Here is a 26529-nt window from a genome sequence, read left to right on the forward strand (position 1 = left end):
AGCCCCCATTTTGAACTTTTTTTTTTTTTTAAGATTTTATTTATTTATTTGACAGAGAGTGAGCGAGGGAGGGAACACAAGCAGGGGGAGTGGGAAAGCGAGAAGTAGGCTTCCGCTTGAGCAGGGAGCCCAATGGGAGCTCAATCCCAGGACACTGGGATCAGGAACCAAGAGGAAGGCATATGCTTAATGACTAAGCCACCCAGGTGCCCCCTCCTTCCACTTTTTGAACTTCTTCACAACTTTCACTGTTATGTTTTATTTTCTCTTTTTAAAGAAAGTCTGTGGTTGACCTTTGAGGGGGTGGGGAATGCCTAGCTCCAAGAAGTGACCAGGATCCACATATCCACATTCAATGTTTTCAAAATCACTGCAAAATTAATTTTTTTTCATTTTCAGTTTTCATTTACTTTCAAGGTTTTGTTGTTGTTATTTTGTTAATAAAAACAAAAAATTTAAACCAGGGCACAAACTGGTTTTCTGGTGAATGTAAATACCAGAACTTAAATCATAGGGGGAACATTTTTTTTTTTAAAGTCTGCAGTTGGGCGCCTGGGTGGCTCAGTGGGTTAAGCCTCTGCCTTTGGCTCGGGTCATGATCCCAGAGTCCTGGGATCGAGCCCCACCTCAGACTCTCTGTGGTGGGGAGCCTGCTTCCTCCTCTCTCTCTGCCTGCCTCTCTGCCTACTTGTGATCTCTCTCTCTCTCTCTGCCAAATAAATAAATAAAATCTTTAAAAAATATAATAAAAATTTAAAAATTAAAAGTCTGCAGTCACAGGTTTCTTTAAAACCATACAACAGTCCCCTTACAAACCATGTCTTGTTTCTGGTGTGATGGATCCTTCCTTTATCTGACCTCAAGTGACTAAATTGTTTTCCTCAGAAAGACTCTGGGCTAGGATTTCCACTTGTCTTTATATTTACTTAGGAAGAGGTGTCTGTGACTATTCACTTTCAGAGAAAGAAGAAAAGCAGAGGAGAGAATCCACATCTTCAAGAGGTTAAGGGACAGAGTATCAAAATGGCCTGGAAAATGTTCAGAATTAACATCAGAAAGTCAAATGTTCACCTAGGGCTAAGCTGGGAAGAAACAAAAGAAAAATCAATATGCAGTCAAAGAATGGCTTCACTTTTCTAGAAGGTGACTCTCTAGGAGAGTCCCTTAGCAACAGCTTTGAAATTCCAGAACCTGTCCTCAACCCTGATGGTCAGCTTCGGCGTCTGTCTGGATCTCAGACTTCTTGCCCGATCTTCCTACCACGGAAATGCACGTGGCAGTGGTGGAAACAGCCTTGGTGCTGCTGCTGAGCATGGGGTGGACCTCAGACTCTCTCTGCTCACCCACCATTTTTTATAGAGACTGTTGGATCCGTCGCTTTCCAGGTCTTCTGATTGACCTGGAGGAGTCTCAGAAGCTGGGAGCTCAGTTCCTGAAGTATTATTCTGAAAGTACCGGCCAGAAATGTAGCAGGAGCTGCTGCCTTAGGAAGGATGGTAAGTATCAATGATATGCCTGAGCAAAAATCAGGAGAAACTTAGAAAATGAAGACCTAAGTAAGGAGCTCTAGGCAGAGGTTCCAGGGAACAGATGATCAGGACTAGGGAAGATGAGGGAGAGACAAGGGGATGGGGGAGGCAGGAGAGAGATTGAGACTGACTTTGCCATTTGGATCAGTTCTGGCTCAGTTTACAAATCTGGTGATGGTCCAGAGTGCCATGGAACCCACAGGTAACACAGAATCTTCTTTTCTTCACTAAAGCACTAAATGAAACTATTTCCTCGAGGGTTAACTAACAATATTTCCACATCCCCCCAAAATGGCATATTTGGCTTCAAAAAATAATACAATAATTTCTTTTTCAAACTTCTTTTGGTGATCTCAATATTTCAAATTTTTGAAATGTGCTTGTTTGTGTTGAGCAAATGTGGGTTGCATTGAGCAAGAATTTAGATTGTTTAGATGTTTTGAAGGACATAGGTAGATATATGTCAACTAGCAAAAAGAAAGAAAATAAATATATATTTTAAATATTCTGATTTTTTTGTCTGAAGTCCAGAATCAGAGTTAAGCATCACCCATGTAATATGATCAAGGTTTATAATAAGGAAAACATTTCATTATTGCAGAATTTCCAGTTATAATTGTCTAAAGACTACTTTCATTTGTTTTTCATTTTTCCAAGATTTTAAAGCTACTTGGAAAGAAATAGCAAAAGCAACACAATACGTTAAAATAATTCTCTTGTTTCTTCTACACTTTCTTTCCATGGTTTGATACTGACTTATTAATTGCCAGTGCCTCCTATCCAAGTACACATGGCAGATTTCTGGGATGTGTACTGAGGCTACCCAAGGGTGTAAACTGACCACAGTGTGAGAAGCTGTCCCGGGTGAAGCCCTAGAAAGTTAATCAGGCACACAAGAGAGCAATTAATTTTTTAAAGGGAATTTTTTTTTTTTACAGAATTTATTTATTTGAGAGAGAGAGAGAGAGAGAGTGTGTGTGTGTGTGTGTGAGAGAGAGAGTACAAGCAGAGGCAACAGCAGAGGGAAAGGAGAAACAGATTTCCCGTTTAGCAGGGAGCCCAATGCAGGGCTTGATCCCAGGACCCGGGATCATGAGCTGAGCCAAAGGCAGACGCTTAACTGACTGAGGCACCCAGGTGCCCCAAAGGGAAATTTTTTGGAAAAGGTTGCCAATCTAGATTCTCACCTTAAAGATGCTTCTAACTCCCATAAGCCTGAAGGGAAGGTGTGTGGGGGGGTGTGCCTTTCAGCATTTTCCCATGGTATCCATTTACCTGACTGTCCATCGCAGGGAAACTGTGTCCTCTGGACTTCCAGGGATACTTTAAGCATCCAGTAGAATTCCATGATTTTAGAGCCTCTGTAGCTTCCAAGTTGTGGTTTTCTTCCTCCAGAAGAAAGGGCACGAACACACGTCTGTTTTTAGCTGGAAGCCAGAACTTTAAAAAGCCACAGTCCTGCAATAACTAACCTGTTCAGAGCTGGAACTCTAAAATGTACACGAAGAGGAATATAAAACTTCTTTTAAAATTGTTCTCTTTACAGCATCAACTACTTTCTTATCAAAAATTTAAATGTCTAAATTTGCATATTTTTAATCCTTTCCCTTAAACTTGACAGTCCAGTCTTTAAGGAATGCATTTGTAATCTAAAATGTATTAGCAATGTATTATTCATTGAATTCTGCCCTCTTCTTTATCCTCCTGGCTGGCCCAGAGGTAACGGGGGAGGGGTGGGATAGAGCTCCCCACAGTTAACCTTACACAGAAGCAGCAAAGGTTTGGCCAACCACAGTTCCACAACAGCTTTAGGGATACTCTGAGGTCTGGTAATTGTATGCTATCCCTCTGTAATCTTATTTTATTAAAGAAGTTGATACCTTTGGTCAATGGATATTTCCTACTACACTGCAGCAGGAGGAAAGTCTGTTTTGTACTTTAGGGAGGACAGACTGGATACTGGCACTCAGCAAATCAGACTTAAGGGTTTCCAGAAATAACATGATGCATTTTATGGAGCAAAGTTATTTAGGAGAAGGGGGATAGCATCAGTGACGTACCCCCACCCACTAGAATTCCAAATGTTCACATCCTTGTCAGTGGACTCTCTTCCTCTTTAAAGGACATTGAATGGGCTTTCCGTTGGATGTGTGATTTGCAAATGGGGCTAGTGCTCCCCTATAATCAGGGTCAGGGTAGCGTTCACCTGGCCTGCTGCCTTTCTACCATCCGGGCCTCTCCCAGTAATTGCAGTGTTTGCCTTCCCATGACTCCCTCTTTTGTTACAACATCTGTCACTTGATTTTTGTTTTTCTTTCTCTGGTGAACTCCGGTGCATTAGCATTCTGAGAGGGCACTGCAACTAGAAATCTGATAAGCCCCAGGGGCTTCTGTAGCCAACTGAACTTTCATGAACATAAAATCCTGGGATTGGAAAATGATTCCAGGTAATCCTGTGTGGAATGGAATGTGTGAAAGATTAGAGAAAAATCCATGGACAGTTTCTTTTAAAAGGGCATTTTCCACATTCATAGAAACAGTTACTGTAGTTCACCATGTTCTGTGAGATGTCTGAACATAGCCCTGCAATATACTGGTGTGAATGCCATGTTCTTGGAAGAAATAGAAGCTACTCAGAGCTCTTCCAGCTGGGAGAAACCAAAACCACCTGCAGATGCACTTTTCCTTTCAGTTTCCTGTAACGTGGCTGTCTTCTACCATGATCCCATGCATGACAATGTCAACTGCCTCCATGTTCACTGCCCCACACTGGAGAGCTGCATATTAGAGCCTGGAACCAGTGCCATTTTATACAACGTAACAGAAGGTAATGATTTGTGCATTTTGTGTTTATGCTGAAGAATGTTGGTAACGCTCTAGTAGAGATGTATAACCTAGAAACTGGCTGGTAACAACCTGAACCACTATTTTCCCATGATCTCTATCTGGAAAACTTTTGGGCATCCAGGGCAGAAAACTACAAATAAATTTGCTCTAGTTTGGCATGCTCAGCACTGATGAATTCATTCCAGATGATAACAAATTGTATGTGATCAAAGAAGAGCTTAAGCATTACCTATATTCCAGGAGCCCCTAGCAAAAGCCCAAAAAGGCATTCCTAATAGTGAATACTGTTACGCTGAAAAAAATAAGTAAATTAAAAAAAAAAAAAAAAAAAGAAGAAGGCATTCCTACTAGAGGGGCTAAGCGTACTACTAGGAACAAAGAAAATGCTTAGTGGCAGTTTTGAGGTCTATGGACAGACACTGTATACAAGGCTTCTACAAAGATTGATGTCAAGGACAAGGAAATGCAGTTACTAACATACATTAGCCTACCAATGGTCCCAAGATAACTATTATTTTAGATAAATACACATTTAAGCGTGCCTTGCCCATGTATACAAACACATGGTACAAATTGGTAAATGTGAATGAATAGATTTTTGCCATCCAGATACAAAGGCGCTAAATTTTGTCATTGGTTTTATTTACTGAACACCTAATTCAGGCCAGGAGCAGCATTGCAGAAGATGGCAGCTGTATGTCTGCCCTCGAGTTTCTTACAATCTAGTTGATATGACAAGGCTCACAATTAGTGTAGAACCTAATTAAATACAAAAATGTGTGATACTGCCTCAAGTACAAGCACTCAAAAGAAGAGGAGACTAAAGAAACCTATGTTCAGAGGCAGCTTTGTGGAAGAGGCCAGGCAGAGGCAAGACAAGGAGTTCTGTATCACACGACGGGAGAGTAGAAAGCAGATCTGGCTACAAAAGGGGCACTTTCGGGGTTGCAATGAAAATCTGGGTAAGGCTAGGGTAGGCCAGGTTACGAAAGTGTTTTGGACAAAGCAGTGTTTGGACTTGACATTGTCAGCAACAGAGAACCAGCAAAGGAATTTAGTGAGAGAACGTTATCATTAAAGTGATGAGTGTGATTGTCTTTAGTCTGGAAAAATAATATGCAGGATGCGAATTAGAATATCTAGTCAGGGAAGCATTAGATCTGGAGAAGGTGACCGTAACTGCAATGAAGAGGAGGGATGATTACCAGCACATTGGGAGGGAACCAGATAGGAACCACTTTTTGGATGAAGGAAAAGAAGAGAGTGGAGTCCAAGATTGCTCTGCAGTACATAGATTCCAGCTTGGGTGATGGAAGATTGGTGAGGTCACCGAAAGGGATAGAGAGCCAGACAAAATGATTTTGGCTTTGGGACTGTTCAGTGATGACATGAGATGTCTAGGTGGGAACCTTCAGTAGACCACAGGAGCAATGAGACCAGGGACCGAGAAAGAGGAAATAACAGGTGATGTGGATTTCAGTGCCACTGACATAATGGTGACAGCCGATGAGGATATTTGTGTGTGTGTGTGTGTGTGTGTGTGTGTGTGTGGTGAAGGGGTGAGATGAAGGGAAAATTCAGCAGAAGACAACAGACTTAAGATTGTGGAAACCACACAACCAATTTGAACCAAGGAGAGAACCAGCTAAAGAAAGAAAAAATGAGAAACAGGCAATCTGAGATAAAGTGTCAAGAGAGTCTGCATTCCAGGGAGTCACAAGAGGAGAATTTTAGGGAAAGGATGGCCAGCAGGATTGAGGGTAAAAGAGAAGTCAGAACAATGAGGTGGCCAGGAAATATGGAAACTACTGATTATCTCAGAAGCATAATTCTGACAGAATAGTGCGGATGGAACAAGATGGCAGAAGGCAAAAAACAAAGAAAGGAAATGGATATCGTTATGTTGAGAGGGAGAGAGGCAGAGAGACAGAAACTGATAGGAGAGACAACTGAAAAGCTGTTGAGAAGTTTTTTCCCCTCCCCTTTATAGACAGAGCAATATTTGCTTGTGTCTGAAGTCAGAGGGAAAGGAGTTCCTTTACAAGAGAGAAAATACTGAAGACAAAGTCATTACCTTCAGGAACTGGGAAGGGAGGAGACAGAGGGCTTTGCTCATGATTTTGAATACAGTTATACTTCTGTATTATTTATTTTTTTTAAACTTTAAGATGCTACATATCTCAAATGGTTACTGTTTTTTTGCAATTCTTGCACTAACATTGGCTATTGTTACCCAGAAGCCCTGGCAGACACAAAGAATCCTCCATGATGGAGCCAGCTCTTTGAAACAGAAAGTGTTCTTGAAAGTTAAGATAAATTCAAATGTGGCCAGTACGTTTCTAAGCCTTCCAGAAATATGCAATAGTAGAACTTGAACTTAAGCTCAGTTCACTAACTTGGTGGCAAACCCAAGACTTCTCCAAGCTGTGCTTTGATATTCTCTCCTTGAAATAAAAAATAAAATGAATGATGCCTTATTTATCTTTCAGGTATAGATCCAGATTTGCTGGTTTTTGAACAATCACGTCCCACATATCTAAATACTCGTTCCTCATCTAACACACGGGACAGACTAAGGATTTTAAAAGCTACGCATTTAGATGAACAACAAACCACAGTGATAAACCAAATGCTACCATCAACAGAGATGCCGGCATCAACCACACATCAAGATTTGGTTGTCAACACAAACAGTACTAGGTATTCCAAGGAGTTAACCACAGATTCTTGGGCAAAACTCATTTCCCTGAATAACTCCATTACCACAGAGGTAAATATGGTGTCACACAGCACTGATTTCATCAATAATCCAGATAACAAGACTATTTCTCCTTTCTTTGTTCCCATAGACACAAAAGCTTTTCATAGGCCTATTCCATCCCGACTCAACAGTAGCAAGCAATTACTAAATAAAACCAAGGGGTCCAACAGCAGAAACCACACAGCTGAGAATGAAGACATGACACCTGATGGGGCATCTGTGACTTCAAAGATGTGGCTGGCTCCAGTGGCCCTCTGTACCTCTGTCATCTTTCTTTGCTGTTGTATGATCATCCTAGCATCTGGATGCTGTAGAAAGCAGCAGGGCCAGTATAAGCCAGGGCAGAGAAAGGCAGGATCCAGGCATGTCAAAAAGTTAACACTCTAAAGAAGAACTCTTAATAGTAAAAGTTACAAGATTGTAAGCTTTCAAGGGTATCGTTTTTAGTTTTCTGTAAGACAAGGGCTGTTTGTTTAAAAAAAATAAATATTGCACAGGATTGCAAGGCCATAATCTTCATAAACTTAACTGCTTTGGTCATTTCTATTTTGTGAATAGTCTACCCTTTGCCAAAGTTCCAAAATTCTGACCCCTGCACTTGTTTAGCACAGTGTGAGAGATATGCTTCTAAGTGCTATACATGTATTCCCTCATGGATATAATTTTATGAATTAGATATACTTTTTAAAATGACTATAGTATTATTATCACATTTTACAGATGAGGAAAATGAGAAGAGAGAGGCTATCTTCCCTAAAGTCACATAGCTTAATATTAGGGAGGGCAGGATTTAATAGATATCTGGTTCAAAAGTTCATGCTGGAAATCACTGTTAGATTAAAAGCCTCCAAAAAACATGGAAAAAAAAATACAGAGAGGAAAACACCATAATATCATATGTTTCCTGTCAAGGTCAAATAATTGTCATGTATGTTAATAAAATCTTTTAGTGGATTGGACAGAAAAGTGCTATTATTACAGTTACTAACACATGTGCAAATGCTGCCTTTTAAAAAAATTTAGTTTTGATGTTCGACTGATTAATTCTTCTTAATCCTAAACCATCTTCATTTTTTAAAGTTGACATGCCTTTAACTCTGGTACTGGAATTGTGTTGATCTCTGTTGAATAAAGTTTGGGAGTTTTCGTTTACAGCCCTCACGTGTATGTAGTGTTTTCCCAGGTGCAAACATTAGCTGTAGGTATTTGAGCTCTGTCCAAATCTTACACCAGATCTACCCCCACCCCCACCCTGAAGTGCAGACACTTTAATTCAATCAAGTCTCCAATGATTTTAAGCTTTAGACCCTTAATCTAACCCTTGAAACTCTTTTTAAATGTGAGGAGAGATACTAAAACACAGCCAATAAGCAAGAATAGATAAAAGAAAGCCCTATTACAGGATTAATAAAACAGTATTGTTCTCTCTTATGTTAAAACAAACTGTCCAGTGGCTTAAGAGGTGTTTCTGTTTCTTTCCCTAGTGTTGATACTATGTGGGGGAAAAATATGTCTGTTTCTTTTTTTAATATAAGGAAGAAATATAAAAAATCTCTATCAGTGGAATATTAGCTACAAATAAAAATCTGATTTTTAAAATGTCATCAACTTACCCTTATTTACTAGTCATGATATTAAATATTAAATTTTATCAATTTCTTTCCCAATTCATTAGGAAAAAAATTATTCATATTACATAGGGAGGATATAAAGACTTAAATTACCCTAAAATTATATTTCAATAAATAACTCAGGAAGCAGTCTTTAAAAATTATTTGTACAATCTTTTAAAAGATTATTTTTCTTTAAAATATATGCAAGTTTTTAATTTACCTTATTTTATTTTTTATATACAAGCTTTTAAAGGTTTCCAAAAAACCAGGGGTGCTAGAAAAACATTTTTCTTCCTTGGGGTTTCTTAGAATTTGCTCATTTCCTAAAATTGGTAGTTTTATAAAAATGACCATAATTTGAGAAAACATATTTACATTTGTAAGAAACCAAACTCATACTCCTCTTCTTCAGCCACTATCTGTGACCATCAGATAAACTGAAGACATTTATTAGACTGCAGATGCAACCAGGCCAGTGTCAGCCAGGAAGCAAAAATCGCCGAGCCTAGAAACCATGTCCTTCCTGGAAGCCACAAGGACCAAAAGAGAACTTCTGAATAGAATTTAAAACTTTCTTAAGAAACAATAAAAGATTCTCAAGGCCAACAACCAGTCAACAACCAAGGCCAAGATTGTTAAACTCAATTGCAAAGTAATGATAATACTGAAATCCTCCCAACATGGTAACTAGCCAGACCTCTTTTAAAAAGTCTGTAACTGTCCAGTATTATGAAATACTTACCACTGTTGGGGAAGACATATGCAAAGAAAGAACTAAAGCATGTCACAATTAAGGGAACAGATTTATCCTACTTCTTAGTTGCCTATGTGTTTAAGCAACTTCTGAGTTATATAATTTTAAGTTTGATGTCAGCAGTCAATGTGTTATCAATGTAGCAAATATCCCTTAGACTTGGTTAAAGGATAAATATGATGTTCATTGTATATATTGGCTCAATTAATATCTTAAAGGATGGGTAAAGATCCGATTAATGAAAAACAGTAGTTTAATTATTGCTAAAATTATAATGATCGTAACTGCTTTCTATCTGAGGCAGTTCTGTATTAATCTCACAGCTCTAAGATTTTGCCATTAGGTGTCAGTGCTACAGCCTATCTTCAGATCAGTTGCCTGGAGATACCCAAACTGCAAAGGCTAGAGGGTACAGTGCTCTGTGAGACACCAAGTATAAATTTGGAGCAGGGAGGTCTGTCGGAAAAACCACCCTCAGGTTTGGTAATTCACTAGAATAATTCACAGAACTCAAGGAAAGCTGTTATACTCATGGTTATGGTTTATCACAGGGAAAGGATATGGATTAAAGTCAGCCAAGGAAAGAAGCACATAGAATGAAGTCACAGAGGGTTCCAAAGTTATAGTTTCTGGTGTCTGCCCCTAGAGGCAAGATATGTTACTTTTCCTGCACCAGTGTATGGTAATATGCCCAGAGTACTGCCAGCCAGGGAAACCTGCCCAAACTTTAGCAGTTCAAAGATTTTATAGAGGCTCTATTGCATGGGTATGACCGAGTGATTACCTGGGTGGTTGATCTCAGCTGCCAGGTGGACTGATCCCAGGTGACTTAATGCCCCTTCCTCTAAATCATGTGGTTTTGCCGGCATGGCTAAGACTGTCAGGTGTGGCCAGCCCCACCCTAAAATCCATTGTGACTGGCTCTCACCCTAAACAAAGATATTCCTATGAGGTATGACATAGATTACCTCCTAGAAGCTGCAAGCAAAGGCCAGAGCTCTCTTTGGGCCAGGTCAGATTTTTTATTACACAGCATTACCTCCTCTGTTTTATCTATTATTATAGTATTATTTCAAAAGATGGATGACCCTAACCTACCATCTCTTTACATGTTCCCAAAGGATTTCTCCTCAACCTCTATTTTCAAAATGTTCCTTTCTTCAATACTGTTTCTGCATCTGAAATTCCTTAAACTCCATGAATCTCTAAGAAATATAACATTTCAATACACTTAAAGTATGCTTTTAATTTTTAATTTTAATTTATTTTTTAATTTTTATTTTTTTAATAAAAATTTTTTTATTTTTATTACTTATTTATATATTTTTTAAAAAGGTTTTATTTATTTATTTGACAGAGAGAGATCACAAGCAGGCAGAGATACAGGCGGGGGGGTCGGGGGTGGGGGGAGCAGGCTCCCCGCCAAGCGGAGAGCCCAATTCAGGACTCAATCCCAGGACCCTGAGATCATGACCTGAGCCAAAGGCAGCGGCTTAACCCACTGAGCCACCCAAGCACCCTAATTTACTATTTCTATGCAGTGGGTTACAATGTATCTCTCTTTTTGCAGTCAAGGTCATCTTATCATACTTAATAACATACAGATTCTTGAACTTGCTAATACTAAATCATACCTTCATTTCATATAAATCCTTTGGGTAACTTTTCAAATTCTTTTTGGCTTTCATTTATGTTCTCTAATTCTGTTAGGCAAAGTAAGTTTTGGACAAGTAACAAACTCATTAATTCCAAGTAATTAAACTCAATAGAAAATAAAATTCTATTTTAATTAACTTAACCACTTACAACTTTGGAAGTGGTAGACATAATAGATAAAAATACTGAATTGACAGTTAAATTGAATGGAATGTTTCATAGGACAAGTCTTACTTTGTCATTTACTCCAATTAATTTCAAGGTCTTACACCTCATCTCTTTTCTGAGCTGCAGAAACTCTAACTGGGGAATCTAAAGAGATGAATACCAGTTAACCTCCATTTCCACTTTTCTGCAAGCATTGGCTTGGAGAAGTGAGCCCCAGAAAACAGAAAGAAGGATGCTAAGCAGAGTTGAATTAACATAAAGTGAGCCCAAAAGAGAGGAATGGAGCAAACTTTTCAGTTTAGAAAAATACTTCCAAGAACCTGTTTCTAATCACAATTGGCATCTGTAGAAAAGGCATTGGGTGGACAGTAGTTATGTAAAAAAAAAAGCACTGAACTATATACAGGGAAGTACGTTCTGGACTTAGCCTCCTAAATAACCAAAGTCATTACAGCTGGTCCTGACTTATTTTGACTCACGATTTTTTGAATTTATAATGGTGTGAAAGCAGTAACGTACTGAGGAAACCATACTTCAGATTTTGAATTTTGATCTTTTCCCAGACTAGTGATATATGATGATACATTTTCATGATACTGGGCAGCAGCAGCCAAAGCTCCTATCCAGCCATGTGATCCTAAGGGTAAACAACCTGTTTAATGACAACCACTTTGTACCCATAAAACCATTCTTTAACTTTCAGTACAGTATTCAATAAACTTCATGAGATATTTAACACTTAATTATAAAATAGGCTCTGTGATAGATGATTCTGGCCAACTGTAAGCTAATGTTAAGTGTTCTGAGCATGTTTAAGGTAGGTTGAACTAAGCTATGATGCTTGGTAGGTTAGGTGTATTAAATATATTTTCAACTTACGATATTTTCATCTTAAGATGGATTTATTGGGACATAACCCCATCCTAAGTTGAGGAAGATCTGGATTTAAAAGCAACCAATAGGTGCTAATTTGTATAAAAAGAAATAGGAGATAAAATAACAACATATGTATATACATGAATATTAAAGTGATGGCAGAAATAAAATTAAAATACTTTCAAACCAGAAGGAATCACACAGGTCGTCTAATCAGTTCTACTGCCACACCATACAAATAACAAAACTGCTGAATAATCATTGCCATGATGCATTAGTATGAGAAAATATTTTAAATGTGATGTGGCTTCTAGAGTTAACATGGTGGAGTAGTAACGACCCTATGTTAGTCTTATCCCTGGAATTCAGCTAGATAGTTATCAAATCATTCTGAACACTTGCATTTTCAACCAGAGATCTGATAAAAGAAATGCTGCAATGCTACAAAGAGAAAAGTGGCCACTTCTTAGAAATATTGTCGTCTTTACTCTCTCTTTCTTCTTTTCTTTTCTGGACATAATAACAAGATGGAGAAACTTAATAACAAAAGAAAGAAGAACAGGAGTTAATATGGATATAAGTAAGATGTCTGAACTAGAACTTAAAACAATGATTATAAAGATACAAGTTGGGCTTGAAAAAAGCATTCAAGATACTAAAGAACACCTTACTGTAGAAATAAAAGAACTAAAATACAGTCATGCCAAAGTTAAAAATGCTATTACTGAGATGCAGTAAAAAATGGAGGCTCTGAAAGTGACAATAAATAAGGCACAGGAGAGTCAGTAATATAGAAGACAAAATAATGGAAAATAAGTAAGCCGAAGAGAGACAACTACTTAACCACGAAGGAAAGCTTCCAGAAATCGGTGATTCCATAAAGCAAAATAATATCCAGATAATAGGGGTCCCAGAAGATGAAGGGGAAGGAGGGAGGGCAGAATGTTTATTTGAACAAATTACAGCTGGGAACTTCCCTAATCTGGGGAAGGAAATAGGCATTCAATCCAGGAGGGACAGAGACATCCCCTCAAAATCAATAAAAAGATTGAGGTAATGATAAATGGTTCTCTAACCCCTTACTCTCAGTTTGGAGTTGTGTTTGGACATACAATAAAGAAGCTTGCAAATTTCAGATAAAGAGAAAAACCTGAAAGCAGCTTAGGACAAGAGGTCCATAACCTACAATGGTAGAAACATAAAGCTGACAGCGGACTTGCCCAGAGACCTGGAAGGCCAGTAAGGACTGGCATGATATATTCAGGGTACCAAATGAGAAAAATATGCAACCAAGAATACTTTTATCCAGCAAGGTTGTCATTCAGAATAGAAGGAGAGATAAAGAGTTTCCAGGTTAGACAAAAACTAAAGGAATTTTTGACCACTACACTAGCCCTGTAAGAAATATTAAAGGGGATCCTTTGAGGGAAGAGAACCCAAAAGTAACAAACAGCAGAAAGGAACAGTGACAATCTACAGAAACAGTGACTTTACTGAAAATACAATGGTATAACTTCCTACGTAATTACTTTGAATGTAAATGGACTAAATGTTCCAATCAAAAGACACATGATATCAGAGTGGATAAAAAACAAGACCCATTGATATGCTGTCTACAAGAGACTCATTTTAGACCCAAAGATACCTCCAAATTGAGCATGAGGGGGTGGAGAACCATTTATCATGTTAATGAATATCAAAAGAAAGCTGGAGTAGCCATCCTTACATCAAACTAGACTTTTTAAACCAAAGACTATAATAGGAGATGAAAAGGACACAGTATCATAATAAAAGGGTCTACCCAACAAGAAGATCTAACAACTGTAAATATTTATGCCCCTAACTTGGGAGCATCCAATTGTACAAACCAATTAATAAAATTAAAGAAACACACTGATAATAATACAATCATAGTTGGAGACTTCAACACCCCACTCACTGCAATGGACAGATCATCTAAGCAGATGAAAAAGGAAACAAGGGCTTTGAATGACACACCAGACCAGATGGACTTAAGAGATCTATTTAGAGCATTTCATCTTAAAGCAACAGAATACACATTCTTCTTGAGTGTACATGGAACATTCCCCTGAACAGATCACATACTGCATCAAAAATCAGGCCTCAACTGGTACAGAAAGACTGAGATCATACCATGCAAATTTTTAGAACACCATGCTTTAAAACCTGAACTCAATCACAAGAGAAAAATTGGAAGGAACACAAATACATGTTGGTTAAAGAGCACCTTATTAAAGAATCAATCAGGAAATTAGAGAAGAACTCAAAATATACACGGAAATAAATGTGAAAACAGGATAGTTCTGAACCTTGGGGATACAGCAAAGATGGTCCTAAGAGGGAAGTATATAGTAACATAAGCCTTTCTCAAGAAATAAGAGAAGTAGGGTGCCTGGGTGGCTCAGTGGGTTAAACCCTCTGCCTTCGGCTTGGGTCATGATCACAGGGTTCTGGGATCGAGCCGCACATCAGGTTCTCTGCTCAGTGGGGAGTCTGCTTCCCCCTCTCTCTGCCTGCCTCTCTGCCTACTTGTGATCTCTCTCTCTCTCTCTGTGTCAAATAAATAAATAAAATCTTTTAAAAAAAAAGAAAGAAAGAAAGAAACAAGAGAAGTCCCAAATACACAACCTAACCTTAGACCTACAGGAGCTGGGAAAAGACCAGCAAATAAAGCCAAAATCTACTACAAAGCTGTAATCAGCAACACAGCATGGTACTGGCACAAAAACAGACACATAGATCAATGGAACAGAACAGAGAGCAGATATGGACCCTCAACTCTATGGTCAACTAATCTTCAACAAAGCAGGAAAGAATGTCCAATGGAAAGAAGACAGTGTCTTCAACAAATGGTGCTGAAAAAATTAGACAGCCACATGCAGAAGAATGAAACCGGACCAATTCCTTACACCATCACAAAAATAGACTCAAAATGGATGAAAGACCTAACCGTGAGATAGGAATCTGTCAAAATCCTAGAAGAAAATATAGGCAGCAACCTTACCTCAGCTGCAACAACTTTTTGCTAGATATGTCTCCAAAGACAAGGGAAACAAAAGCAAAAATGTACTATTGAGACTTCATCAAGATAAAAAGCTTTTGCACAGCAAATAGCTGACAAAATTAAAAGGCAACCTATGGAATGGGAGAATATATTTGCAAATGGCTTATCAGATAAAGGGCCAGTATCCGGGGCGCCTGGGTGGCTCGGTGGGTTAAAGCCTCTGCCTTCGGCTCAGGTCATGATCTCAGGGTCCTGGGATCGAGCTCCGCATCGGGCTCTCTGCTCAGCGAGGAGCCTGCTTTCCCCTTTCTATATGCCTACTTGTGATCTCTGTCTGTCAAGTAAATAAAATTAAAAAAAAAAAAAAAAAAAAAAGGGCCAGTATCCAAAATCTATAAAGAAACTTATTAAAGTCAACACCCAAAAATCAAAAAATCCAGTCAAGAAATGGGCAGAAGACGCCAACAGACTTTACCCCAAAGAAAAGATACAAATGGCTTGCAGACACAGCATGAGGGAAATACAAATCAAAACCATAATGAGATACCATCTCACACCAGTCAAAATGGCTAAAATTAACAAGTCAGGAACAACAGATGTTGGTGAAGATGTGGAGAAAGGGGAACCCTCTTACACTGTTAGTAGGAATGTAAACTGGTGAGCCGCTCTGGAAAACAGTTTGGAGGTTCCTCAGAAAGTTGAAAACAGAGCTACCCTATGAACCAGCAACTGCATTACTGGGTATTTACCCCAAAGATACGAATGCAGTGATCCAAAGGGGCATCTCACCCCAATGTTTAGAGTAGCAACGTCCACCACAGCCAAAATATGGAAAGCGTCCAGATGTCCACTGACAGATGAATGGATAAAGATGAGGTATATATACACAGTAGTATTTTTATTCAGAAAGAATTAAATCTTATCATTTTCAACAATGTGGATAGAATTAGAGTATTATGCTAAGCAAAATAAGTAAGTCAGAGAAAGACAAATACCATATGATTTCATTCATATGTGGAATTTAAGAAATAAAAGAGATGAACACAGGAGAAGATAAGGAAAAATAAAATAAGATGAAAATTGACAGGAAGGCAAACTGTAAGAGACATTGAACTCTAGGAAACACACTGAGGGTTGCTGAAGGGGAGGTGGGTGGGGTGATGAGGTAACTGGGGGATGGGTATTAAAAAGGGAAACCGATGGAATGCGCACTGGGTATGTTATATGCAACTGATGAATCACTAAACTAATAATAATCACTAAGCCTCTGAAACTAATAAAAAAAATCTGAAATGTGTAAAAACGGTTTTTTTTTTAGCATTTTCAAATTTATATAAAGTGAGATAATTATAAAATTATATCATGGAGATTTTAAATCAAGGAGATTTTTAAAAATCATAAAATAAAAATTAAATCAAGGAGATTTTTCTAAATAAATCACATTAGATTTAATAGTTTCTTCACTGATTCTTTGTACTGAGAAAGGGTATTTTCATTGTCCCCTTCATTCTTAAGACTAACAACAGACTTTTTGTACTCTTCAACTTCTTTTGTAGCAAGGAGCTCTTCTTTATTTACATCCAGATTTTTCTCAGCAGCTTTGATTTGGAGAAGTGTTTCCAGAATATTTTTTTCAGAGGAGCTATTGTTCCATACATACTCTTCCATGTCTGCTTCAGTCTTATCTTTCTCCCATTCTTCAGTTTTCTGAAAGGAAAAAAATGAGTTCTGAAATCTGAGAAATACGATCCAAAAACAAAGTTTTGTTTTTGTTTTAGGGAAAGAGAATCTGCAAAATGTGGAGTCCCTATGGATACTTTGTATGTGAACTTTGATTTCCCTCCCTTACAGCACTGCTATCCACCTGCGCCAACTGTTTCAGGACCCCACACTCTGTAAAGTGACTACTACATTACCACTCACTAACTCTACAGAATTTATCTGGCTTGCAAATTCCACTCACAAAGCAACACTATTTCCCAAAAGAGACAGAAAACTCATTTTTTGCAGCTTTCTAATCCCTAAACTCTTAACACATCAACACTTGCACATTTCTGAGGTTAATAATAAAGAGTTGAGAAAAGACTGTATTTATCTTTGTAACATGCCTGTGGGGATGACAAGGAATACCAATCATTACAATAATATAAAAATATAAAATACATGTGTAATACATGATTTTTAGTCCTAATGACTTCATATATTCTGGAATTTTATTTTGTTATTATCTTTATTTTCTATTCCTCTAAGGGAAACAATTTTTGTTACTACTTGTTTTCTCTTTTCTTTCTTTCTTTCTTTTTTTTTTTAAAGATTTTATTTATTTATTTGATAGAGAGAGACACAGTGAGAGAGGGGAAGCAGGGGGGAGCGGGTGAGGGAAAAGCAGGCTTCCCTTGGAGCAGGGAGCCTGATACAGGGCTCAATCCCAGGACTCTGGGATCATGACCTGAGCTGAAGGCAGATGCTTAACAACTGAACCACCCAGGCTCCCCACTAACATGTTTTCTCTTACAAAAGTTACTACTATGCTATCTTAGGGAACACTGTTAGGTTTTATAGTAATATAATTCAGATTCGTGATTTAGATGAAGATGTAACATTCTGTGAAAAATTAAGGAACGCAGCTGATAAATAATAAGCCCTGGTTCAATGAAGTGCTGAATGCCAGCCACATTCTTTTCAAACTAACATATTCTAACATAATATAACATATTAACAATATTTATTTCCAAAATAACATATTCTGAGCTATATACTATTATAGAATCATCCAATATTCTTAAAGCTTTTGAAGGTGGTAAACCCCGCAAATTAGAACATTTCTGAAGTATTAAAAGAAAGATTTGTAAGGCTGTCAAAATTATTTTATCTCTGAAAACTCCTCTTGAAAAAGACCCCAACTTGAGCAGACAGAGCTCCAAGTCTGTTCAGAATTAAGTGAGTACCAAGGAGTCGGTTTCCACTTCTGCCTCCCTCCTGTCCCCAACCTTACTATTCGAGTCCATGAAAAAAGAAAAAGCACAAGAGGGGTGCCTGGGTGGCTCAGTGGGTTAAAGCCTCTGCCTTCCGCTCAGGTCATGATCCCAGGGTCCTGGGGCATTAGGCTCTCTGCTCAGCAGGGAGCCTGCTTCCTCCTCTCTCTCTCTCTGTTTGCCTCTCTGCCTACTTGTGATCTCTGTCTATCAAATAAATAAAAATTTTAAAAAATCTTAAGAAACAAAAAAGGAAAAGAGAAAAAGCACAGGAAATGCATCCCTCAAAAGGTAAAGAGGAGCCCCACCAACTACAAATAGGCCCCTGGATATGCCATGGACTCAGCTAAACCCATTTGGGTTAACTGAAGGCAAGGAAAGAGTCTCCTCCACAAAGAACCACAAGAAAAAGAAATCCTGTTTATATCCTTCAAACTAAATAACCTTTCCTTCAAGATAAACCAATAGGATGTGGAGTGTCTCCCTGACCCTCAAATTCCTTAGCCAAAGGGGCTATACTCACAACTCCCTATATACTGTTTGCCCCACCTCCCTATCCTGAATTTATAGCTGAGGAAAACATCTCAACTAACATTCTAGAAACATATTATCTGGTTGAGAATTAACTCTACACTCCTTTTTTAATCTGGCTGTGATTCACCCCATAGACTTGGCAAAGGGGCGGGGTGGGTGAATAATGTGAAACAACTTCTTGTATCCTGTGCATACAAGCCTGTTGCAAATAACTTCCAACAGCCAAACTCTGAATTTTACATTAAAAAGAAAACTGACAAAATCATCCTACCCTACCTACGTTTTACTGTAATATTTGGGGAAAAAATAAATGTCAGACCCTTAAAAAAAAACAAATGCCCTAAATTAAATGTATCTTTGGTCCTATCTACTCTTAGAAGTGCTTTAAATGATGAAACAGTGTCATGGTTTCTTCATAATTCTAACTTACAAATGAGTATCCTTAAGATTCCAACAAATACATATATAAAGCACTATGTAAAACAGTCAATCTACCTCTTACTTTTTTTTTTTTTTTTTTTTTTTTTTTTTAAAGATTTTATTTATTTATTTGACAGAGAGAAATCACAAGTAGTCGGAGAGGCAGGCAGAGAGAGAGAGAGAAGCAGGCTCCCTGCTGAGCAGAGAGCCCGATGCGGGACTCGATCCCAGGACGCTGAGATCATGACCTGAGCTGAAGGCAGCGGCTTAACCCACTGAGCCACCGAGGCGCCCCTACCTCTTACTTTTTAAAAAAAATTCTAATCTACTTCATTCTTGACTGCTAGAAGACAATTAAGAAATGAACAATTTAAAAAATTATAACTTTCACCTAGTTTTATGTGGATTTTTTCACCTATTCTGAAATAGATACTTAAAGAGGTAACAAAAGTAAATTCACTGTAATCTTCATCATTTCATTTATCTTCCGCTTATGTTTGGTGTACACAATTCTAGGCTGCTTTGTCAAAGTGTTACAGTGTGCCATGCTATTGATTCTCTCGGCCCTCAGGTGGCCAGGAGACCCTGGAGCAGCGGTGCACAAGCACCCTCTTCCTTCACTGATCTCAGGAAAGACTTTTCTCTGTGTGCAGCGACACAAAAAAGGTTAGGAAATACTGCACTAAGGGATAACAAACACTTACAGGAGAAAATCATACTGTGTTAAATAGCCAGTGGTAAGTCAAAGTGACTACAATGTGTAGAAGGCATAGTTTCCTACTAATCCTACACAGACACAAAGCAGTGTTGGGCTTCAGCTGCAAGCTAAACAAAACTCATGTTTTCAACAATTCTAATAACTTTAGGATCCAAACTCTGCACAGTTGAATATAAATTCCAAGATAATGATAGTAACAATACCAATAAATTAAATACTTATATGCCACGGACCTTAAATGCTTACATACGTTAATTATTTCATATAATTCTTATTAAAACCTACTGGGTTTGATGTTAACATCTCTACAGAAAGAAAATAAAGTAATATGGAAGTTAAATAGGGGCCATAGCCACCTGGGAATGTTTCTGATTTCAGAATTTTTTACATTTTAGAAAATTAATACAGTGCATACACCATATATTTTGTTAACATTTCCAGAGAAGATCAACCACAGGACACCCTAAATCAAATACATCACCATTTTTGCAGCAACATGTATGCAGTCACACTAAATGGGATAAACAAAGGCTGTAAATGTTTTTCATCCATTCAAGTCTCATTTTGCCACCAAATAAGTTATGAAAAAACTAGCAATTTCCAAAGCTTTGGGGGTTACAGAGTTAGGGTGTGTGTGTGTGTGGTTGCTCAGGATCGCACAGGGAGGTGGTATGACACAATATTTAATATGGGCTTTGGTGTTTTACGGAACTCAGTTTACATCCTAGCTTCATCACTTACTACTGTGACAGACTTGTGTTACAGAAGAAGTGATTCCAAGGGCTGTTCTGTGAATTAAAAGAGGTAAGGAATAAAAATAAAATAAAATAGGTAAGGAATATCCATGCACTTAGAGCAACTGGCTAAGAGTAAACACTAAATAAATGCTTGCTACGAATAAAACATAGCTTATGAAGATGAATGAAAGAGAGTGGGATTCAAATCCTTGTTAGCCTACCTACAAAATGTGTTTCTATGTCAAGGGCATCACTACCCCCATCAAACAATAAATAGAAACTTTCAGTGTAAATATAAACACAAACCAAATTGTTCGAATGTTCTGCAATTATTCCCACTCACAAAATTGTATCATTATTTTTATAATGTTTAGATAAAATAGTTAAAGAAACAAGAGGTCTTTATTTCTTATCCCTGATATAAAGGTAATGTTTTTCGTGATTCTTGTAACTTCATGTCTTCTTGATAAATGCTATCACTGATTAAATTTTCCCAATTAATTGCCTATTCTTACTAAGTTATCTCCAGTTTTCCTGCAGTCTCCTTCGGATATAGGCATTTTATGTCTAATCAGATGTAGATTAGAAAACACAGACACACATACACGCACACAAAATAGCATTCTTGTCAAGAAAAAGAAATTTACTTTTTTGAAGTCCTGAGTTAAATGAAAGAAAATATCTTTACAGCATCTTTAGAATGTCTCTGTTTTTCAAGCAGGAAAAGTAAAAGCTAATTATTATCAATTTATTTACTTTTTGAGGGAAATCTTTACTACTCATTAATGTATAAGCTTTCACAGATGAGTAACAACCAAATAGAGCTTGTCATTGAAGAGAGAACAGAACTAACTAAAAGAGATGCTGTTCTATAAATGATATATTAGGAAGCTATTCTAAAACATGTTAATCTTTGTCAATGATATAAAGGCAGTAATACTGTCCATACTACTTGTCACGTTTGAATATTTTTCATTTCTAAGAGGTATAAATATAAAATCCTTGGGGCACCTGGGTGACTCAGTCAGTTAAACACCCAACTCTTGATTTCAACTCAGGTGATGATCTTAGGGTCCTGGGATGGAGCCCCCAGTAGGGCTTCCTCCTCAGCAGGGAGTCTACTTGGGAATCCCTCTCTTTCTGCCCCTCCCCCACTCTCACTCTTTCTCTAAAATAAATTTTAAAATCTTAAAAAAAAAAGATATCAGAGTTACAGAATCAGTGATGACTAGACGAATGTGAATTCCAGGCTGCAAGGATGTGAGAAGGATCCTTCTGAAAATCCTTAAACATTTTCTTTCCTGAGGGCATTTTCCAATTCTGTAAAAGACTGGCACTTGGCAAATGCAGGATTCTTCTTGGGTATAGAGGAATACGTGAAATTTGAGCTGTTACACAGGGCTCTATAAAACAGACTGGAAGTGAAGAATCCCAAACATGACTGGTTTTAGTTCTGGGGTTACTTATGGAGAAGCTGGGAAATCATAATCACACCTCTAAAAAGCAAAGTAAAATCCCCCATAATCTCAGAATGTTTAGGAGACAAAGTCGCACTAGAAGGAAGAAGTGTGTTTTAAATGCACAACCAATCACCCTTTTTTTTTTTTTAATTTATTTATTTGACAGAGATCACAAGTAGGCAGAGAGGCAGGCAGAGAGAGAGAAGGGGAAACAGACTCCCTGCCAAGCAGACAGCCCGATGTGGGACTTGATCACAGGAGCCTGAGATCATGACCTGAGCTGAAGGCAGAGGCTTAACCCTCTGAGCCACCCAGGCACCCCCTACCCCAATCACCCTTTTAAAACATCTACCAGATTCTGTTTCAAGGTTAGAGGTTACCAAGCTAAGCTCAAAACTTCTGAAAAGTACAAATGACTCTACAGCAGATATAGAAGTTGATTAACCAAGTTCCCAATCAAAAGCCTTGAAGGCTATGCCTAAGGAAGAGCTGGATGGGATTAATAACAGTTTAGATAGAGCAGAAGTCAGAATTAATGAATGCCAAAACAGACCAACACAAAACTACATTGCTATACATATCAGATCTGTACTATGGGATTATAACTATGAGATTCTGAAATCTTTTTAGATTTTATGATATAACTCCAAGATTCCCAAGGATTCTACTTAACAAGTTCCAACAAATCTTTGGAGGATAACTCTTAACATATTTCTTATAGACTGAATGCTTGGGTCTCCGCCCCCGCAATGCCCACCCTCAATTCTTGTTGGAATGGAACTCCCAAATGGTGGCATTGGAGGTGGGGTCTTTGGGAGATGCATAGGTCATGAGGTGGAGCCCTCATGAATGAGATTAACACCCTTGTGAAAGAGCTTCCAGAGAAAACCCTTGCCCCTTCTGCCATGTGAGGAGACAGCAAAACGATAGCTGTTTATGAAACAGGAAGTGAGCCCTCACTAGACACCCAACCTGCCAATGCTTTGATCTTAGATATCTCAAACTTCAAAAAAACAAGAAACAAATTTCTTTTGTTTATAAACAGACCAGTCTGTGGTACTGTGTTATAGCAACCTAAATGGAATAAGACAATGTCTTATACAAATAAAAATCAAAACTTATTTTTTAAGTTTGCAATAACAAATTTTGGGAAATTTAGTCTGGATCTATTTTCTTAAATAAGTTTATTTATTTATTTATTATTTTTTAAAAGATTTATTTATTTATTTGACAGATCACAAGCAGGCAGAGAGGCAGACAGAGAGAGAGGAGGAAGCAGGCTCCCCGCTGAGCAGAGAGCCCAATGCGGGGCTCGATCCCAGGACTCTGGGATCATGACCTGAGCCGAAGGCAGAGGCTTTAACCCACTGAGCCACCCAGGCGCCCCAAATAAGTTTATTTAAAAGCCTATAATTTTCACCATCTAAAACATAATTTTTCTATAACTTCAAACTTAAAGAACTAATAGTGTTAAATTTCACAAAAATAATCTGATACCATAGACTTCCTGATGGAAGAGCACAATACTAATTACACAGTAGTTTTTAAAAAGTCAAAATAGAATCTGATGAAGCTCTAGATACAACTATCAACTTAAAAAATTATAGTATGTTGATACAATCAGCAGAATTCAAATGATGGGAAAGCCCACAGCAAACAAGAGCCCAAGATTTCTTCAACAAATAAATTGCAATGAAAGAGCTCAACAGACAAAACTCCCTTTCGGTCTGTGACTGCTCCTGCATACTCTTTCACAAAACATTTCCTGAGAACCCACCATGTGCTAGGCAGTACGGGGAGAAGCAGGATGTCTCCAGGTACCCTGGCTAAAAATGAATGTTTTCATATCCAAGTATTTTAGAAAAAGGGTACCTATGCTTGTTCGTATTAGGCATCTGCTGATGAAATAAAAAACACACAAAAAAATCCTCATTATTCAAATACAATAATAATGTAGTGGAACAAAATCCAATTTTTTAAAAAAGATTTTATTTATTTATTTGACAGACAGAGATCACAGGTAGGCAGAGGCAGGCAGAGAGAGAAGCAGGTCCCCGCCGAGCAAGGAGCCTGTTGCAGGGCTTGATCCCAGGACCCTGAGATCATGACCTAAGCCGAAGGCAGAGGTTTTAACCCACTGAGCCACCCAGGTGCCCCCAAAATCCAATTTATAAGCTAATTCTTTTCTTTCCTTTTTTTCCTAATTCTTTCTTTCTTTTTTTTAGAGAGAAAGGGCACATGCTAGCAGGGGGAGGAGCAGAGGAAGAGGGACAAGCCAACTTAGTGCTGTGCACGGAGCCCAACTGGGGGCTTGATCCTATGACCCTGAAATCATGACCTGAGCCAAAAATCAAGAGTCCAACACTCCATTGACTGAACCACCCAGGCACCTCTAAGTTAATCATTTTCTATGAGGCTAAATACATTTTGTTTTTGTGATTTAAAGGAGTCTATTACAGAAAATTTCAAACACATACAAAAGAGATAGCACTATATAAACTCTCACGTACTCCTCAACCAGTCTCTCCACCGCAACCCCAAAGATTTTGTTTATTTATTTGAAAGACAGCAAGAGAAAGAGCAAAAGAGATAGAGAGCATGAGTGGGGTAAGGGGCAGGGAGAGAAGCAGACTCCTGGCTGAGCAGGGAACCCAATGCAGGGCTTGATCCCAGGACTCCGGGATCATGACCTGAGCTGAAGGGAGATGCTTAACCAACTGAGCCACCCAGGCGCCCCAAGAGTTTCTTCTTTTGAAGTGTAGCTGCAATATATTAAAGTATAAATAATATCATCTTCAAATTACTGGGTGGCAATTAAAAATATCACTAAGCTTAAATTGATCACCATTTAGGCAGAGTTTGATTAACCTATAGACTTCTATTTTAATACTTCAACCACTAAACATTTATAATTTTAGCATTTAATTTGTATGAGTGTGTATATAATACATATACACATATCTGGGCTCTCTTTTTTCTTCCCTGCCTACAACGAGAGAACCTGTTCTGACTACAACCCTAGAGGAAGCAACCTTTCATTCTACACGATCTGTTCTCCTTTCTACAAAGCCTCAATTATTCATTTGCTCAATAAATCTTTATTGCACAACTACCCTGCCAGGCACACACTGTGCTGTCCTGCAATTGCCAGTCTAGTAGGAAACCTGGAGTTGAGTAGGAGCCAATCAAATGGAAGACTGCAACCCCAGCAGAGAAAAGAGCATCCAGAAAGACCTGGAGATAGCAAAGACCTCAGTATAATCACGGAACTGAATGGAGGCCAAGGTGAGGAAAGCAGCATGGGATGAATATAGCTATTAGAATACTTACTTTAGAATACTTACTACGTATGTCAGCACCATACATACAATAATTCACTTAACTTCCACAACAACCCTATGAGGTAGTACTATTACTATCTGCTTTATAGACCAAAAACTGAAGCCCAGACCCATTAAATAATTTGCCAAATCATACTGCTTTTTAGTGGCAGAACAACATATTCCAAGGAACACAGATACACTGTAAAAAAGAATATAAAGAACAAAAGAATAATTTAATTGCATCTATCACCTTTTTGTCCTCTTGTAAGCATAAATTCAATACAAAGAAAAACACTGCATTCCATGCATTGGTCAGTGTATTCTGATGTAACAGAAGGCAAAGAAATAGCTGTTCCACTGAACACACAAAGTTGTCACCTTTTACCATCTTAATTACAGCTCCCTTTGCCTAGAACATGAATCACAGTAATATTCCACTTCTCATGATTATAAGTAAGGCATTGTGCTACATGAGGAAAAAACAGTTTAAGCATTAGAAGAAAATTCAAGTTATTTGAAAATCATAAAAAATAAGAAGAGGTAAATATCCATAGTGGATTTTTTAAAAAAAGAAAGACTACTGCCAATTCTTTCAGTTACCATGGCCAAATGTTTAACTGAGTATGTCAAGGAACTCGATTTAATTCAGATTGGTTTTTTAAAAATTTACTGAATGTTATTTTGTCAGACATTGTACTCGGGGTTGGGAATGCAACAATAAATGAAAGATACGTCCTTCTCCTCAGTAATCTCACAGTCTAACAGGGTCAGTCAGACAATTACCATAGAAGCAATAAGAAGAATGCTAACAGGAGGAGGAGGAAAGGATACACTGATAACTTCTAGGACGGGCTACATCTGAAGTGTATTAAAAGATTCATATGAATCGGCAAGGCTGATCAATTTGAAAAAAAAATCATAAGCAGAAAGAACAGCATATGTAAAGTTATAAAAGAACACATTATGTTCATTACGGCTGAGATACAGAATACATAGCTTATATTTCCTGAGAACTGGTAATGAGGTGGCAAACTGTTGTGAACAGACAGGCTATGTAGGTTAGATTTTATCCTGGTAATAGGGAACCACTCACTGAAGGACTTTATAAAGCAATATGACACAATAGATTTGCT

General features: G+C 38.0%; 2 protein-coding genes across 2 annotated transcripts in view; one reads left to right on the forward strand and one right to left on the reverse strand.

Moving 5' to 3' along the window:
• Window positions 1–1089: 1089 nt before the first annotated feature.
• LOC309870268 (MANSC domain-containing protein 4-like) lies at window positions 1090–7524 on the forward strand (the record flags this gene model as incomplete). Its single annotated transcript, XM_082742449.1, has 3 exons — window positions 1090–1496; window positions 4222–4356; window positions 6866–7524. The coding sequence occupies exons 1-3, from the start codon at window positions 1268–1270 to the stop codon at window positions 7522–7524; spliced, it is 1023 nt and encodes a 340-aa protein (XP_082598575.1). The 5' UTR covers window positions 1090–1267.
• A 9142-nt stretch (window positions 7525–16666) lies between these two features.
• Window positions 16667–26529, reverse strand: part of LOC309870269 (small ribosomal subunit protein mS35-like) — a gene marked incomplete at its 3' end in the record, with an annotated part of 45758 nt that continues 35895 nt past the window's right edge. Inside the window, exon 8 of the mRNA XM_082742450.1 lies at window positions 16667–16936. Within this exon, the coding sequence (XP_082598576.1) occupies window positions 16667–16936 (270 nt within the window). The remainder of the gene's footprint in view (window positions 16937–26529) is intronic.

The sequence above is a fragment of the Mustela nivalis genome, assembly GCF_964662115.1.
Source record: "Mustela nivalis genome assembly, chromosome: 7".
NCBI classification, from domain to species: Eukaryota; Metazoa; Chordata; class Mammalia; order Carnivora; family Mustelidae; genus Mustela; species Mustela nivalis.